Genomic DNA, 19246 nt, shown 5'->3' with positions numbered 1-19246 from the left:
AGTTTATTTGCTATCCCTCTTTCTTCATAAGAAGGAATACCAACTCTCCAAGTCTCTTAAGAAAACAAGTCAGTATATAAAATTAAGTGACTTTATTTATAATAAGTAAATAAATGATTCAGTGAGAATCATTAAATTACATATTAAATACTAATCGTATGAAACAGTTTACCTTTCATAAATTTACACTCTGAATTATGGATTTCTGATGAATTAACTGAATTAGTTCAGATGAAACATTTGGCCTTTGATGGAAACAGCTACACTCAAATTATTACCCCTCATTCCATACTTTGTATCTAGTCTACATGTATCTACAGAGGACATGGAGCTAATATAGAAGCAGGAGTAATGAATATACTTCTCCCCCCTCCAACTTCCCTTTAAGTTTTGATTCAGATGCACACACACAAAAAAACAATAATATTAGCAACACTGGAAACTGAATTTTTCTTTATATATTTTGGCACCATATTACTTAGCTACATGAGATCAATTCAAAGATAAATTATATAGCATAGTTTATACAATAATATAATCAACACATGTTTAATATATTTATAATTTCATATGCTATAGAGATAATACCCTTTTTTTCCAAATAGCTAGTATAGTTTTAAAAATTGCTCTTTCTTTTAAGGTTGTATTTAAATTCCAATTATTTAACATAATGTTAGTTTCAGGTGTACAATATAGTGATTCAGCACTTCCATACATCACCTGATGCTCTTCACAGAATTGAGTATCATTGATCTTTTTCCTTTGCCCTTTGCCTCTTTCTTGGGCTCTCTCCTTTCCTCAACCTCTTTTGTTTCTTCTAACTAGACATACTAGGCCAGTCCACAAACTTACACAAATCAAAATCGAACCAGATTACATTTCCTAACCATAATGTAATTGAGATAGAATTGAAAAACACAGGGGTGCCTGGGTGGCTCAGTCGGTTAAGCACCTGCCTTCATCTCATGTCATGATCCCAGGGTCCTGGGATGGAGCCCTGCATCAGGCTCCCTCCCCAGCAAGGAGTCTGCTTCTTCCTCTCCTGTCCCTCTCGCCGCCCCCATACTGCTTGTGTGTCCTTTCTCTCTCAAATAAATAAATAAAATCTTTTTAAAAAAAGAATTGAAAAGGACGCCCGGGTGGCCCAGTGGTTGAGCATCTGCCTTTAGCTCAAGTCGTGATCCCAGGGTCCTGGGATTGAGTCCCGCATCAGGGTCCCTGCAGGGAGCCTGCTTCTCCTCCTGCCTCTGTCTCTGCCTCTCTCTCTGTGTCTCTAATGAATAAATAAATTAAATCTTTTTTAAAAAGTTGAAAAGCACAAATGAGCAAAATAAAAATCAATAAGATAATCTAAAGAAATTATGATTAAAGCTATAAATTATTTTGAATTAATAAAAATGAAAGTAGCCACATAGAAAAACTATGAATGGAATGCAGTCTATACTCATAGGAAAATTCATATCATTAAATGTTTTTGTTATTAACTGAGAGAAAATAATGAAAAAAGAATATAACTTGGGAAATTTTTATTTTTTTTTTTTATTTTTTATTTTTTTAACTTGGGAAATTTTTAAAGTAAATTAATGGTTATTCAACACCAGGAAAAACAGAAAAAAGAATAACTACAATAACACAAAAATAGACCAAATACCTAAATGACACTAAGGTAATAGCTTCATTTAAAAATAATTTGAAAGTAAAATAAATTCCTATTTTCAAAAGAATACACACAAAAAAAATTAGAAATAAGAACATTACAACAAGTGTAGTTGATAATACTGAAATCTTATCATACTATAAATCAATCAATTTCACAAAAACAATTTGGAGCTGGAACATAAATTTCTGAAAAGAAATTAGTCAATATAATGATATGCCTGTCAAAGAAAAGTTGACAAGAACTCAATATTTTAGGCAATTGGCATCTTAAATTCATGAGACAGATAATTCCTACATTATGTAATCTGTTTGAGAAAAAAAGGGATAAAGTGAAAACTACCTATTTTATGAAGGTCATATCCTGAAACCTAAGTCTGACAAATAACATTTTAGAAAAGAGGAAGGAAGAGAATGAGGCAGCAGAGGGAGGGAGGCAGGGAGGAAGGAAGGAAAAAAGGGATGAGGAGGGAAGGAAGAGGTGAGGGAAGGAAGGAAGAAAGCTATGAGTCAGTCTCAAGAGATTTAGAGGTAAAACCAAGTGCCATTCTGACTAACTGAGTGCAATATTACATTAAAAGAATCTCTTAAGAGCACATATTAATGTAACAGTATCAAAAAGTCAAAAGAAAAAAGTCATCTTGTTAACCCTGAAATAGTTTTCAATAAAATAATACCTGGTCCTAATGAAAAGACAAACTCTTAGTCAATGAGCAATAGAAGTAGATTCTTTAAATTGCCAAAATCATCATTAACTGTAAAACACTGGAAGCAGTTCCAGTAGAAAGTGGAATTAAGATAAGAATGCTGATGAAAACACTTTTTTCCATGATTTGGGAATTCTACCGAATGTAATAAGACAGGAAACAAAAGTCTCTATAAAAGCATAACTATTGAAAAGGAGAAGTTGTTAGGGTATTAATACCAACATGAATGTTGGTATTAAAAAATGTAAAGAATGAACCCAAATGATTGGTATTAACAATAGAATTCACCAGGGAGGGGATCCCTGGGTGGCGCAGCGGTTTGGCGCCTGCCTTTGGCCCGGGGCACGATCCTGGAGACCCGGGATCGAATCCCACGTCGGGCTCCCAGTGCATGGAGCTTGCTTCTCCCTCTGCCTGTGTCTCTGCCTCTCTCTCTCTCTCTGTGACTATCATAAATAAATAAAAGTTAAAAAAAATTTAAAAAAAAAAAAAAAAGAATTCACCAGGGATATGTATGTGAATAGAAAAATGGATATCCTTTCCTATAAAGTTGGAAAAAGAGTTCATTGGAAATAATAACAACAACAACAACAAAAACAGGGGGGTGGATCTTGAAATAAAGCTGGCAAGAAAACCACAAATAAACAAAAACATGTGGACAATGGTATAATACACTGTGTTTCTGGATTGGAACATAAGATACTGTAAACATAACTATTCTATAATTAATTTCTAGGTTTAAAAAGAAAACAGCATTCAATGTCTATGAGATTTTCTTTAGAACTTAAGAAAATGTTCCTAAAGACCATTTGTAAATTTCAGGAAAAAGGAATAATTAGAAATGAGGATTTTCTTTTTTAGATAGTAAAAAGAATAATATAAAGCTATAATAATGAAAACCATATACCTCTTATAAAAATCAACCACAGATTAATGAAATAGGGTAGCCCTAAAATTGACCCTGGTATCTATAAAAACCTGTCACAAAAAGATACACAGCAAAACCATAAGAAATAGATGGATAATGCTTAAAATTTTTCTGAGGTGGAGAGAAGAAATAAGATAATCTTACTTCAGGCTGAAAACCCAAATATTTCCCAGATACATTAATGATTTCATTGTAAGAAATAAACCCAAAACAATCAAATGATATGAACTGAGTCTTCACAACCTCTGCTTGAGAAAGGATGAAACATAAGAAGTTATAAAAGGACTTAGAAAGAAGAGAGGTGCTATCTTTGGACTAGATAAGCATTAAAACCTTCCAGAGAAGGTTTTAGAAAGCATCTTAGAAGTTAAAAAACCAAATGCAAACTGGATGAAAAACTTAGAACAAATGGAAAAGGTTAACATGTGTATTGCACAATGGGCTCTTATAAATAATTAGGAAAAATATTAACACCCCCCAATGGAAAAATGGGCACAAGACATTGATTTACTTATAGAAGAACAAATGCAAATGGCAAATAAGCATATATATGATCACCCTAATTTAAATACAAATTAAAATAAGTTCCTGTTTTTTATTTATCAAAATGACAAGGATAAAATATATTTAATAGTGATAAGAATGTGCTAATTTAATTATTCTCAAACACTATTGGTAAGACTGTAGAGTCAATGTTTTGAAAAGTGATTTAGCAATATAAAAAAAAAAAAAAGGAAATAGTTTGCATCATTGACCCAATAAACCCACTTATGGGGACATAGCCTAAGGAAACAACTGAAAAAGAAAAATTTATGTACTGGCAAAAAATGAAATGAGACAATAAGAAAATGATTAATAAGTAATGACACATTCATAGATGGAATATTAACAGCCCCTAAAATTCATTTTTCAGAGAATAACCTTGGCAAACTGCTAGCTAATCTAACTATAGTATAAAATATTACAGAATTAGAATCTGAATACTGTAAATAATCAGCTTAACCTCACATGGCAGTTCATTAACAAGAGCATCTATGCAGAAAGCTCTAGAAAAGTCAAACGGACTGGTTGAGTGAGAACTAGGTGCTCACTCTCCAGTAGAAAGGACTCTCTCTCACTGATTTTTACCTTCAGAGTCTACTTCTGTATAAGATTAAGAATCTGAATAATGGTACTTCATCCTGGTACAAAGCTTCCACAGTGATGTGGGGTAAGACGAGAGTGTCATCTCCAGATACGTCATTTTTGTTGCCGGTCACTGAAAGCTTGCTTGACATTTCCTCCAGCCATGCTCTGTTCCAGACAGGCTCTCGTAAGGAGTAAAGACTTTATTAAAAATATTAGCATATTTCGTCTCACCTCGGTAGAAACCAATCTGAGAAAATGGCTGAACAGTCAATAAATTATTTTCTAAAATTTGACTCTTTGGGAAAAATTAACATAGGTTTCACTTCAGGCTATATACTCAGATATTTTTCAGATAGATTAAGATCAATATGATCTTGAAAAACAGCCAAAAAAAAAAAAAAACCAAACCAACCAAGTTGTAATTAGGGGGCCTTACATATGGTTCTCTAGGTCTCTAGGCAGGTAAGCATATATTTTGTTGTATGACTGTATCCATAGTCCTGTGGACACTCACACACAGGACACATGCTTCTAGTTCAGCATGACGGTCCACCATCCCCAGCACAGAAGGCACTCTTGAGATTCCATCAGTATCACTGTGTGTATTCTCATATGCCTCTCTTAGGGTGCCCTGCTTTGGTGATTGTGCATGAGTATGCAAGAGGGCTGGGAGAAAGGACATAACCAACCCCATGACTAGAACAAAACTACCTCTGAGGACTCTAGTCCAATACCTCTGCCCAATAGAGATGCCAGCAATAGGTGGCAGATATTTAGTGATCATGTCCAAGAGATAAATGATAATCTAGAGGGCATGTCTCTTCATCCCCCCACAAACAGAGTGGCCTTATTCTCCTCTGTTTTCTCCTGTGACATAACTAGAGTAGACATGAGGAGCAGGCTGGGGGCGGGGGGGTGGGGGTGGCGGTGAAGCACCCTACCTAAATCTAAGAGTAGTATAATTTAAAAACCACATGCTCAGTTTTCAATGTTCCTGATACTAGTGCAATGTACCCAAATCAGAGAGTGGCAAAAAGCTTAAAAGCCCATGCTCAAGGTGTCAATTGGCTCTAGGGTAGAAAAGAATGAGCCAAAAAAATTGCTTGAGCGTTCAAATGGGGATGGAGGCCAGTAGTTGCCTTTTGAGGTCAAAGGGAGCCTCTGAGTCAGATTCAGGGAATGGGAAGGCATCCCCAGAGTGTGAAGGACACTCAAAAGAGGAGAAACACCTCCCCTTACAACCCTTCACCTCAGGTATACTCAAAAGAACACAGACAGAGCATAGAGCAAAGCAAGTGCCCAAATTCAGGGGAACCATGAGAGATGAAAAATGTTTCCAGAGTTGTGTGCCATGCAAGGCAGAGGGAAGCAGAGTAGAACTGAACTGGCCCACGAGTTCAGAACCTGAATCCAGTCTCCTCCAGACTGGCTGGCCTGGCTGAAGGGCAGATGAGATGAAAAGGCAGAACCAACAGCTTCTGGAAGGCAGGTTGCATCCCTGACTGCACAAATCCTGCCTTTGATGTGCAGAAATGAATATTCCTCCCTTCTAAGATTTCCTGTAGCCCAACTGTATTGATGAAAGTTCACAGACGGCAGTAAATGGAAATTTACCAAAAATTTAAAAATTGATTTCTTAAAAAATTACAATAAGCACATTTCTGATCTGTTAATATCTGATTTATGACACTAACATAAGTGCATTTCTGTTCTGCTAATAACTGATTTAGATGAGATCCTTATGCAGACTATCCTCTGAATGTTAATTACCATTAAAGTGAGAATAATATTGAGATATAATTTTCTAAAGCAAGTATTTCCAATGAGATTTATGCTCTCTTCCAAATAAAAAAATATTGAGCTGTTTGTCCTTTCATTATTCAAAGAAAGGTGCATTTCTGGTAAACTGAAACACCGAAATTATTATCAGAACCCATAGTATAAATAAATAAATATTTTACCTTCTGGCTATTTAATGTAGCAATAACCTTTACAAGCTAATATTTATCATGCACATCACACAAAATAGTCACAAACCTTATTTTGCTACTGACAACATTGATAATATGGGATTACAAATGTTTATGTCACTTTTGTAATTAAGGGGTTAGAATGACATTAGCAGAGCGTGTTTGCACTCCCCCAAAAAGAACAAAATTTTAGAGGGCAAAATCAGCTTGCCTTTCTGGAATATTTGTATGCTGATAAACTCAGGGGAAGTTTGCTCTTCAAAAATACAAAATAGTCTGGGGAAATTTAAATGCAATCAGACCCTGTTGAACACATTCATCAATAATTTTCTTACTGGCTGCCCACTTTGTATGGCAATATCTTAAGTGAGACACCTTTTAAGAACATTCAGCCCTCCGTTTCAGATTATCCTGGTGAAAGAAGAAAGTCAGTGAACTAACACAAGAGCAGATTCTTCAAGATACAAGAAATAAACAGAAATTCTGAAAATTCAACACATTTTTTTACGTTTTATCTCTATAAAATAGATATACCCACGTGCATATTTATAATTTTACATAAAGGAAATATTTTTTTATTTTCCCTTTTTCTTCCTGTTTCCTTCCCCCTTTCTCCATCTGCAGCCCACATTACTCACCCCTCAAGAGAACCCTAATCATAAAACATGTATTCTTTCATGGATTTTGTAGATCTGCACACATACACTTATGCATACATACACATACAGAGATTTCTGTCATTGTTTTTATATAAATAAGATCACAATATAAATACCTATATATCTTGGCTTTTTTCCTTCAATTCCTTAGCAGGAATCCCTGCACATCAGCTGGCACAGCTATAACTCATTCATTTTACTGGCTATATAATATTTCACATGGGTATCAATGATTTATGTAAACTTTTCTCTCTTTCTAGATACTCACTGTTTCAGATTTTTGCCACTGTAAAAAATGTTGCAGTAAACATCTTTGAGGATGCCCTGGTATGCCAGGATTTTAGTTTTGCAAGATAGGTTCCCAGGGTAGGGTTATTGAGTTGAAAGGTATGTTTGGTTTTTTTTTGATAGGCTGCTTTCCCAAAAGCCCTAATAATTGACATTTCCTTCAATAGTTTGTGAGAACATACTTTTTTCTGGCATCCTGTACAGTGCTGTTATCCTTCTTTTAATCTTTGCTTATGTGCCAAAAGTGAAATGATATTTTGTCATTATTTTAACTTCTATTTCCTTGCCTATTAGCCAGCTCAGGTGCCTTCCTATACTTACTGACTTTTTGGATTTGCTTGTCTTGAACTTCCTATTTTAACCTTTTGCCCTTTTTTTCCACTGGTCTGTATTTTATATTAATTTGCTTGGCCTTGTATGCATTACAAATACCATCCCTTGACTTGTCCTCTGTATTATAAATATAGTTTTCCAAATCATGTGTCTTCTGACTTTGTTGCCATATTAAGGTCTTTATCTATTTTTAATAGCCAAATATGTCTACATTTTTATGACTTTTGGATTTTGGTGAAGACATTTATACCTCTAGATCATTCATGAAGTCCTCGCGTTCTCTTTCGAGAGTTTTGTTGGTTCTTCTATTTACACTTATCTTGAAAGCATCGGGAATTTATTTTTCTATGGACAGTAACAGTGGTGATCCAGTTAACAAAATTCACTTACCGCTGTGTCTCTGAGTTAAAATGGAGTCCATCTAACCTCTTAGCATCTCCAAACACCTACCACATGCAGAACAACCATGAAGAGGCAGGAGAACGTCAAAACCTCAGTTGTGATCTGTATCACTCAGAAACCTATGGCTCGACTATAAAAAAAAAATCACAGGTAAAAATAGTTAGATGTTATATGTTTGGTTACAGCTGCATGACAACATCCCACAGATGGTAGCTTAAACAAAAGAAATTGATTTCCTCCTAGTTCTGGAGACTAGAAAACCAAGATCAAGGTGTTGGCAAGGTTGGCTTCTTCTGAAGCCGCTCTCCTTGACTTGTGGATGGCTGTCTTCTCCCTGTGTCTTCACATGGTCTTCCTTCTGTGTGAGTCTGTGTCCTAATCTCTTCTTATAATGACACATATTGGGTAGGGCCCATCCTTGTCACTTCACTTTAAAGACCTTTTCTCCAAATATAGTCTTATTCTGAGGTACTAGGGGTTAGGTCTTCAGCATGTGAATTTTGAGGGGACATAACTCACTTCAAATGATCTGTATAGCATGTGAGTACTATTGTTGGTGCTCCCTGAGAGGGGGATCACTGGATAGTCAGTGAGAGCTTGGTGAAACAACTGGTACTGGAGACAGGCAGTGAAGATGCTCAAGATAGTGAGAGGGCACCTGGGTGGCTCAGTCAGTTAGGCATCTGCCTTCAGTTCAGGTCAAGATCCCAGGGTCTTGGGATTGAGCCCCTCATCAGTCTCCCTGCCCAGTGGAGGGCCTGTTCTCCCTCTCCCTCTGCTCCAGCCCCCTCCCCACACCCTGCTCATTCTCTTTCTCAAATAAATAAAATCTTAAAAAAAAATTTCAGTGAGTCTATTAGAATATGAGAATAAGCAAAATTATAGCTACAAACATGGTGTGTCAGGGTTCCAGTGAGGCCAGTAGACTGACCAAAGGAGATGGTTCATTTCAGGGGGAAGCGGGAGATAAAATTGTAACTGCTGTGATTGTAAGTAATCTGGATTTAGGAGAAGTTTAGCCTTAATCATAGAAGAAAAGAAAACAATGAATTTTTGAAAAGTGAAACTTCATAATTAAAATGATAGGTAAGGAAGAAAAATCTGGTCTTTGTTTGTGAGGTGAAGCATGGAGAACAGATTAAGTCTCTGCCAAAGTTATTAACTGAGCAGTTTAGCCCAGAGTGGTAGCCATGGTAGACAAAAGGAAATGATGGGTGAGTATTAGACATTCAAAGCATGTATCAAAAAATTGGCGGAAGTTGATGATTGTCTGTTTATAGGAAATGAGCAAGTGGGATAAGACAAAGGTGATATCAATATTTTGAGCCTGGGGTAGAGGTAGACATAATGGTGTCATGCCATGGAGCTTGTGATACACAGAATCCTACATGGAGAAGGAAAGTGACCACCGGTTCATTTGAGCCTTAGAGTTTGAGATGGAAGTACTCAATAGGGAAGAAAAAATTGGGGCAGGAGCTCTGGCGGGGTGAAAACATCAAACCTGAGCTTTGTATCAGGAAGCCATCAGCATGGAGTACACCATGGGATGTGCAAGGAACAAAGAGAGGATTGATTCAGTCCAGGAGGCAAAGGGATTATTAACTCATTCAGCAAAATTTTATTAAACAGTGACTATATGTCAAGCATATCCTTAAGTGCCAGGAATACAAAGATAAATAAGATAAGGGATCTCCCCTCAGAAATCTCATCATGAAGGTCAGGAGTAGTCAATAATGTTAAACGATGAAGGCAGCCATTGAAGGACAGATAAAGGGCCCTTGTATTTGTCAATAAAGTGAATCACCCTTGACTCTCTAGAGGCAGTTTCAATAGTTTAGGTGATAGAAATGAGATTGAATGGGGAACATTTGATGAGACAGCGGAGACAAGAGCAAGATTCTCTTTATTGCCAGAATCAGTTTTGTTTTCCACTCTCCTGGCCCTTATTCAGATTCTTTGCCACCTTCAGCTTAATTAACTTCTATTACAACCGTGATATGCTGATATTGTAATTTAGACTTTAACATTAAAGTCAAGGTAAAATCTAGTCAGAGGTCAGTTTCATGCTCCTAAAACCATAAAAACTTCATATTATATGTGTATGTTTCTTGCCATTCAGTTTCAAATGAATAATATAAGTGGGCATAAGCAATACATTTTAAAATGATGAGACTTTGCAAGAGCCATAGAAGCTGTTTAATAATCAGCACTTAGATGATTAGGGAAGGAGAAAGAAAAAAATAAAAGACCAGTATTTGCGGTAATGGCAAGAATCTAGCTTTTACCATCTTTCCTTGTGCTTTTGACAATCTTGGACAGGATTCGACAGGGCTCAGATACTTGAATTCCCTCCACCTCCTCTATTCCCATGGAGAGGAACAGAGAGAGGGAACAGAAGACGAATCGCCAGAGATTGGTTGGAAAAGTGCTTCTACTCTACTTGTCTATTACTAATCTCTATTAATATGGTCTCGTTAACAAAGATCTCATTTTCTTTTGTCTTATTCGAAAAAAAGATTGTATGATTGTTGTGGTTTTCTCTGATTAGCATTGTTCCATGTATTATACCTCTATAAAATACATCTAGCTAGCTGATCTATCTTTGTCATCTAGCAATTTCCTATAGATTTTGAAATGAATGAGCTGGATTCTGTGAGAATGTGAATACTGTTGTGATAAGTATGTTCACCTAGTGGACTGGGCATAAGACCAGAAAGTTGGACATCTGTGAGTCTCTATCCTGGCTGAAACTGATTCGCACTACCAGTCATGGTTGTTTACACATAGTATAAATATTCACTGATTTCATTCTATTTGACTTGATTTGGTTAGTATGCTTTGGAGAAATTCAGTTTCTCTGTGTATTTCTACATCGAGGCTAGGAATCATTCTTTCCCCTTTATTATACAAAATAATGATCTATTACTGCCTTTAAAGTCCAGCTAACAAATGTATGCTCAGATATAACTTGAATGTAAGTCATTCTCCAATAAGCACCCATACCTTGCTCCCACCCTGATCTGATGTATCCATAAAACAGGCATTTCTGCACAAATGTAGTCAGGGGATGCAGTGGTCAAGAATCATGAAAAACAGACAAGAATACTTCATTAGAGGTTCATTAGCTCTGTAAATGTAAAGCCACTTGTGACAAACACTAACAACCAAGTATATAGAGCATCAGAAGCTTTAATGACATTGCTACAGGTATAAGAACTTGGCTATATTGACAAAAAAGACCAGAAAAAGATGACAAACTTTATTCTTTCTTGGTGAAGGTTTTTCAAGTCAAGTCTGATGATTCTAATAGTTTGAGGTTCTACATTTCAAAGGAAGTCAAGCCTGCAAATGAGTAATGTTCTTGTTTGGGGGTAACATAGGAGATGGCCTTTGAGTAGAGATTTTGCAGGGCTTGGATGGATGGGTCATTGTATAAGGCTGGTGGTTGGGGGAATCACAGCAAAATTCTATGAGCATATTACCCTTTTTTAAGTTCTTATTTAAATTCCAGTTAGTTTAATATACAGTGTAGTAAAAGTTTCAAGTGTACAATATAGTGATTCAACACTTCCTACAACACCTGGTGCTCGTCACAAGTGCACTCCTTAATCCTCATCACCTATTTCACCCATTCCCCCACCCTCCTCTCCTCAAACAAACCATCAGTTTGTTCTCTATAATTAAGAATATATTTCTTGGTTTGTCTCTCTTTTTTTCCCCCTTATGCTTGTTTGTTCTTTTTCTTAAATTCCTATTCCACATATGAGTGGAATCATATGATTTTTTTTTAATCATATGATTTTTGCTTTCTCCAGTGGACTTACTTTGCTTAGCATAATACTCTCTACCTTCATCATTGCAAATGGCAAGATTTCATTCTTTTTTTGTTTGTTTGTTTTTGATTTCATTCTTTTTTATGGCTAATATTCCTATATATATACACACACACCACATATTTTTTATCCATTCATCTATTGATGGACTCTTGGCTGTTTGAATAACTTATGCTATTGTAGATAATGCTGCTGTAAACATCCGGGTACATGTATCCCTTTGATTTAGTATTTTTGTATCCTTTGGGTAAATACCCAGTAGTACAATTGCTAGACCATAGGGTAGTTCTATTTTTGACTGTTTGAGGAAACTCTGTACTGTTTTCCAGAGTGGCTGCACCAGTTTGCATTTCCACTAACAGTGTATGGGGGTTCCCCTTTTTCCCCATCCTTGCCAGCACCTGTTTTTTCTTGTGTTGTTGGTTTTAGCCATTCTGACAGGTGTGAGGGGATAGCTCATTGTAGTTTTGATTTGTATTTCCCTCAAGGTGAGTGATGTTGAGTATCTATTTATGTATTTGTTGGCCATATGTATGTCTTCTTGGGAAAAATGTCTATTCATGTCTTCTGCCCATTTTTTAATTGAGTTATCCATTTTTTAAGTATTGAATTTTATAAGTTCTTTATATATTTTGCATACTATATCCTTATCCATTATGTCATTTGCAAATATCTTCTCTCATTCTGTAGGTTGACTTTTAGTTTTGTTGGTTGTTTCCTATGCAGAAACTTTTTATTTTGGTGTAGTCCCAATAGTTCATTCTTGCTTTTGTTTCCCTTAGCTCAGGAGACATATCTAGAAAGCAGTTGCTACAGCCAATGTCAAAGAAGTTACTGCCTATGTTCTTCTCTAGGATGTTAATGGTTTCCCATCTCATGTTTGGGTCTTAATCCATTTTGAATATATTTTTGTGTATAATGTAAGAAAGTTGTCCAGTTTCATGCTTCTGCATGTTGCTGTCCAGTTTTCCCAACACCATTTGTTGACCAGACAGTCTTTTTTCCATTGGATATTCTTTCCTGCTTTGTCAAAGATCAATTGACTGTATAGTTGTGGATCTAATTCTAATTTCTCTATTCTGTTCCATTGATCTATGTGTTTGTTTTTGTGCCCATACCATACTGTTTTGATCACAACAGGGTTGTAATATAACATGAAGTCCAGAATTGTGATGCCTCCAGCTTTACTTTTCTTTTTCAAGATTGCTTTGACCATTCAGGGTCTTTTGTAGTTCCATACAAATTTTAGTATTGCTTGTGAAAAATGCTATTGGTATTTTGATACAGATTGCATTAAATGTATAGTTTGTTTTGGGTAGTATAGACATTTTAACAGTATTTGTTCTTCATCCATGAGCATGGAATGTTTTTCCATTTGTGTAACCTTCAATTTCTTTCAACAGTGTTTTATAGTTTTCAGAGTACATGTCTTTTGCCTCTTTGGTTAGGTTTCTTCCTAGATATCTTACTGGTTTGGGTCCAGTTGTAAATGGGACTGATTCCTATTAGTTTCTCTTTCTGCTGCTTCATTATTGGTGTAGAGAAATGCAACAGATATCTGTACATTGATTCTGTATCCCGTGACTACTGAATTCATATTTCAGTTCTAGCAGTTTTTTGGTGAAGTCTTTCAGGTTTTCTATATAGAGTATCATGTCACGTGCAAATGGTGAAAGGTTTACTGCTTTCTTGCCAGTTTGGATGCCTTTCATTTCTTTTTGTTGTCTGATTACTGAGGATAGGGTTTCCAGTGCTATAGTGAATGAAGTGGTGAGAGTGGACATCCCTGTTTTATTCCTGGGTGTAGAGGAAAAGCTCTGGGTTTTTCCCCATTGAGGATGATATTAGCTGTGGGTTTTTCATTTAAGGCCTTTATTATGTTGAGGTATGTTCCCTCTAAACCTACTTTGTTGTAGGTTTTTATCAATAATACATGTTGTACTTTGTCAAATGCTCTTTATCTATTGAAATTATCATATGGTGATCCTTTCTTTTATTAATGTGATATATCATGTTGATTGATTTGTGAATATTGGACCATTCTTGCAACCCAGGAATAAATCCCTGGGTTGATCATGGTGAATGATTTCTTTACTGTATTGTTGGATTTAGTTTGCTAATATTTTGTTGGTTATTTTTGCATCCATCTTTATCAGAGATACTTGCCTGTAGTTATTTTTACTCATGGTATCTTTATCTGGCTTTGGTATCAGGGTAATGCTGGCCTCATAGAATGACTATGGAAGTTTTCCTTCCTTTTCTGTGTTTTGGAATAGTTTGAGAAAAATAGGTATTAACTCTTCCTTAAATGTTGGCATAAAACCCCTTTTTAAGGATTTTCTAGCACTTTCAACTCGTCTCCCTATCATCCTCTGAACTTCTGTACGCTATTCCACATTACCAAACTATACATTTTTTTCTTCCCCTTCTTTCCTTTCCCTTATCTCTCAAAGCCCCACACTACTAGACAAGCAGAAGGAACATGTAGTGAGGAATATGATTAAGGGGTGGTTGGGGGAACAAAGAACTTTCCTCTTTCTCCAAGCTTAAGCCCCAGTTGTATGTATATAATTTCTTATTTACCCCCAAAGGAAAGCATTGCTTGATAATCGTCTTTGTAATTGAAAACTTGTTTATGATCACCTTTCTTATAGGTATCTCTAAAGAAGAAGAGCCAAAAATATTGAGACCCCCAAGACGGCCCCGGAAACCCAAAACATTAAATAACCCTGAGGACTCCACATACTATTATCTGCTACATGTAAGTGGCTCACTCTTCCTATCAGATGAGAGCCATAGCAACTGCTAACACTCCTCTTCCTCTAGGTCCCAGCCTCTCCCTGCCCTCTAGCAGTCTTCTCTGCTGGTCCGTTAATTGAGCTGAGGTGCAAATACCAAACCAGAAAGAGAAGTGCATCATAAAAGGAGCTCTTCAGAGGGACCTTAGGTCAAAGGTCAAGTTTTAGGAAAAGAAGAAGAAAGGGAAAGAGGAAGGAGACATTTACTTGAGCAGCTTTCAAATTCCAGGCTTAGACAGAGGGGCTTCACATATAGGTGACATCTCATCTTGTGAATAGCCCTTAAGATGGTGTCCTCATCTCACTGGTCAGAACTCAGACCCAGATAGGCACTGCAGAGCTGCCGGGGTCGTTAGCTGCACTCAAGTCTTCTGACTGACCGCTCCTGCTTACTCCCTATGTGCAACAGGAGGGCTCCCTGGCACCAGCCCTGCCCACCTGCCCTTCCTCTCCTGTTCCTGCTATCTATGAGTGTCACCATCAACCACTGATGACCCAGACCAAGAACCTGGGGGGCTTCCTGGATCTTGCCCTCTCTCATTCCTGACATCTCCTCTGTCACCTACAGTGTGGCTTTTCCTGGCCAGGACTCACTCCAATTCATGCCCTGCCTCTGACCCCATGGGCAACACTCTACTTCAGACCATCATCATTCCTCACCCAGAATATTTCAGGCTTCTTATCTCAGCTGCTCCAGACCCTACCAGAATGTTTCTTTAAACTGTCTTGTGAGTGTGTTTCTCCCTTACTGATCCATCCCTCTAATAGTCCAGTACTTCCTTCCACATAAAGTCCAGATGCTGCGGAGGCCTTCCTCACTGGACCCCAGGCTACTCTTGGGGCCCCCTCTCAAGGCCCCCATGCCTACTAACTTTTAAGCTTACTGCTTAAAACCTTGCCAGCCAGTGCCTACCTGGCATGCTCCTGAGTCCTTTGTACCTGCTGGTCCTTCCTTCTGCAACACTTATCCACTCTTCCACTCCCACTGCCACAGGGAAGGAACAGTGATTCTCTATGCCCCCATTTCACCCAGAGAATGTTTCCCATCCATTGAAATTACATTTCCCAGCTTCTGGGCAGAAAATGGAGCTCCCACTTGACTTCCAAGTCAGTCTTAGCCCTGCTTTCTCTCTGGGGATGTTTTTTTCCAGTGTCTTTGGAAGGCTCCTATCCTCCTTGGTGTTGCCTAGCATTCAATCTTAGGCTCTCTTCTCCTCTCATTACTTTTGGACAATCTCATGACCTCAGTTACTACCAATTTCTGAATCTTTATCTCTGTTTAGACCTCTCCAAAGCTCCAGACTCAGACTCAAACTGGCTAGTGTTTATTTTACGTACTCTCCATGGATGTACATGGGCATACACACACACACACACACACACACACACACAGCTTTATTATGTCACATTCCATACAATTCACACACCTAAAATATACAATTAAATAGTCTTCATTATATTCAGAGTTGTATAGCCATCCCCATAATCAATTTTAGAACATTTTCCTCACCCCAAAAAGAAACTCCATACCCAGTCATTCTCCATCCCCTCCCTCCAGCCTGAGGCAACCACTAATCTATTTTCTATTTGCCTATTCTTTTTTTTAAAAATATTTTATATATTTATTCATGAGAGACACACAGAGAGAGACAAAGAGGCAGAGACACAGATAGAGGGAGAAGCAGGCTCCCTTCAGGGAGCTCTATATGGGACTTGATCCCAAGACCCTGGGATCACGCCTTGAGCCAAAGGCAGACGCTCAAACACTGACTACTCAGGCGTCCCTCTATTTGCTTATTCCGAACATTTCATATAAATAGAAATGTGTGATATATGGTCTTTGTGAATGAATGACTGGCTGTATTCATAAACCAATGATCAGAATATTATCCTGACTCTTCCCTCTTTCTTATCTTCCATATCCAAAATCCTACCACTTAAATATCTCCTGAATTTCTGTTTCTCTCCACCTCCTCTGCCCACAGCCTCCTCCTGGCCAGCAATTCCAGGTGATATCTCTGCATCTATCCCTCCTCTGCATCTATCCCTCCTCTTACTGCTCTCTTGTTTTGCTCCCCTTCCCATTAATGCATCTTTCACATGGTAGCTAGAATAGTGTTTCTAAAATTAGCATCTAGTCATGCTACCCCTCTGATGGAAAGCCTTGTAATTACTTCCTAGTGGCCTATGATAGAAGGGCTGGCCAACATCAGGGCCTTGCTTACCTTTCCAGCCTCAGCTCCTGACATTTATTTACTCCAGCCATTCCCTCTCATTGGCCTGTACCTGTTCTTCACATTGTCTGTAGGCATTTGTCCCTGGACATGCTCTGTCCTCAGCCTACAACCCACTTCCTTTTTCTATTCTCACCTCATGGGGACAAAATACCCCCAGCCTAGATGTCATTTTCTTCAAGAAGCCCTCCTGATACTCCCAAATCCCAAAGGAGCTCTTCCTGTGTCCTCCCTAGGTGGCCCATACTTCATGTCACCATGAAGTTGTCACCAGTATACAACTGCCAAAGAGTGGTCAAGGTGGTTTCTGTAAGGTCAAGGAGTTTGCCTGTTGCATTTAGCCTAGCACATAATAGGCTTACAGTAAATATCTGTGGTACAAATGAGTGCAGTGAAATGTGAGCAAAATACAATTAGAAGCAAATCAAGGAAGCAAAAATTCCAGATAGCTGCATTTGACTATTACTTTATAAAAATCTTGATAACAGATTTTTTTCTACACTGCCCACCCCAAAAGGAAGCAACTAGCCTGACATTTGTTCATGTAGTTAAATAGAAAGAAGAGCAGAGAACAAGATTAGAAATTACCAGACATTCCCTATTAACCCTGAAATAAGTGGTAAATGATGCTCAGTGACCTTTATTAACTGTAGCTGAAATGACAATTGACCATGAGGGCTTCACCAACAGATGCCATTCTCGATATGAGAATTTATAAGAGCTTGAAATTAGGTGCAGTGCCTGTTACTGACAACCACCTTCTCAGAATCATGCAGCAGATTCTGAGCCTCACAAATGAGTCCCTGCCCTCAAAAAGTTGACTTTGACTTTGCCTTTGTCCTCTTCTTTTTTAAATGAATGTAAAGGGTTTACTACCTTTTAATTTTAATGACGGGAATCTTTTTTATAACCCTATGTCTTGAAATCTGTGGCTTCAATGAAAAATAAAGCACAGAAAACCAGAATATTAGTATAAGTGACAACACACCATGTGTTCATATTTATCTGGCCCGTACCCAAATTTGGGGCTTAACACATAGTGGAACCTATAGCTATGATGGGACTCACATCCTTTAGCCAGGAAAACACTTTCTGGAATGTTAGCTGGCTTTAACCAGGCAAGGGGATACAGACAGGGTGGCAGCCATTTCTACTGCTGCTTTGGCCTCCTGCCTGTACAGGTACATCAAATGCAACCAAGAGGCCAAAGAATTGTATCAAGACTGTAACCATAGAGTGCTAAAGATAACCCCGCAAATCCTCCATAAAACCAGTAGATAGATACATCTAGACAGATACATCACATCTTCTCCTGTTATCATCTTGATTAATGCTATTTTATGCAAAGCCCAGGCCTACAGACATCTTCTTTTCAATATTAAAATAAACATGCAATGGAAAACTCTGCCCATTTTGTTTGCTTTCTGAAGTGTACCTAAGGTGGTGGTGGCTTCAAGATTCAAACCAGAACAGTGATCCTGATGACTTTATTAGATATACCAAGGAGCAGAATGTCTCTAGAAGGTTTGCAATTGCTTCTCTAGAACAAACTGCCTTTTTTATTGGCATTTTTACTTTCCTATGGGTAGAACGACTGATGACAGCAGAAAAAACAACAAAACTAAACAAAAATCTCAACTTCATTTTGCTGCTGAAAGCATTATTATGATTTAGTTATGGAAAACTCTGATTCCAGCTATCATTTGGGAACACAACAACACACTCTTGTGCTTCAGACTCATTAAAGTATCTGTCCTTACATCAAATTTTCAGGCAAATAGAGTGACCTCTGAAAGCTCTCCTTTTGGCCATCTTGCACCGCTTACTGATAGAAAGCACCATGGTCTATTTCTTCCAGAGGAGGGAATGGAATGTAGGAAGTGATTGTGCCATCTGTAACTCTCAAGAGTTTTGAAGAGTTGTATTCTTTGTTATCTGTGGCATGGCCAACTGCATCCAGAAAAGAGAAGACTAAAATATAAACCAAGCACCTCATTTCTGTTGAGCAAAATTAAGCAAAGATTTGGTTACAGTTTCTAAAAAAGAAAGTTATGTCATTGGAAGCCCCCCAAAACTGCCATGCCTCTCCCCCTCCCCATATAAGAAACAACCAAACCACATAGAGATAGCCACAGACACAGGGAATGCTGCTATAGGGAATAAGGTAATGCAACAAGTGAGGATTTATACATTATAGACCACTTCCGGTAAGCATTTGAACTGAAAGAGGAACAGGAATTCATGATTCACGTGCAATAAAAGATCTATGTTTCAAAAAACCCCACCTTCTATAATTTTAAATGGTTTTGA

General features: G+C 37.7%; 1 protein-coding gene and 1 pseudogene across 4 annotated transcripts in view; both read left to right on the top strand.

Annotated features, from left to right (window-relative positions):
- Nucleotides 1-19246, top strand: part of MYO3A (myosin IIIA) — a 246154-nt gene that overhangs the window by 215188 nt on the left and 11720 nt on the right. For 2 of the 4 annotated variants that reach the window (XM_038529758.1, XM_038529760.1), the window contains one exon: nt 14559-14665. The exons of the other annotated variants lie outside the window; for them this stretch is intronic. In XM_038529758.1, coding sequence (XP_038385686.1) covers nt 14559-14665 — 107 coding nt within the window. The remainder of the gene's footprint in view (nt 1-14558; nt 14666-19246) is intronic. 4 annotated transcript variants of the gene reach the window in all.
- On the top strand, nt 17195-18851 carry LOC119871057 (annotated as a pseudogene).

The sequence above is a fragment of the Canis lupus genome, chromosome 2 (assembly GCF_011100685.1).
Source record: "Canis lupus familiaris isolate Mischka breed German Shepherd chromosome 2, alternate assembly UU_Cfam_GSD_1.0, whole genome shotgun sequence".
Taxonomy (NCBI): domain Eukaryota; kingdom Metazoa; phylum Chordata; class Mammalia; order Carnivora; family Canidae; genus Canis; species Canis lupus.
Note: the sequence above shows the minus strand (reverse complement) of the source record. Positions and strands in the feature narration are given on the sequence as shown.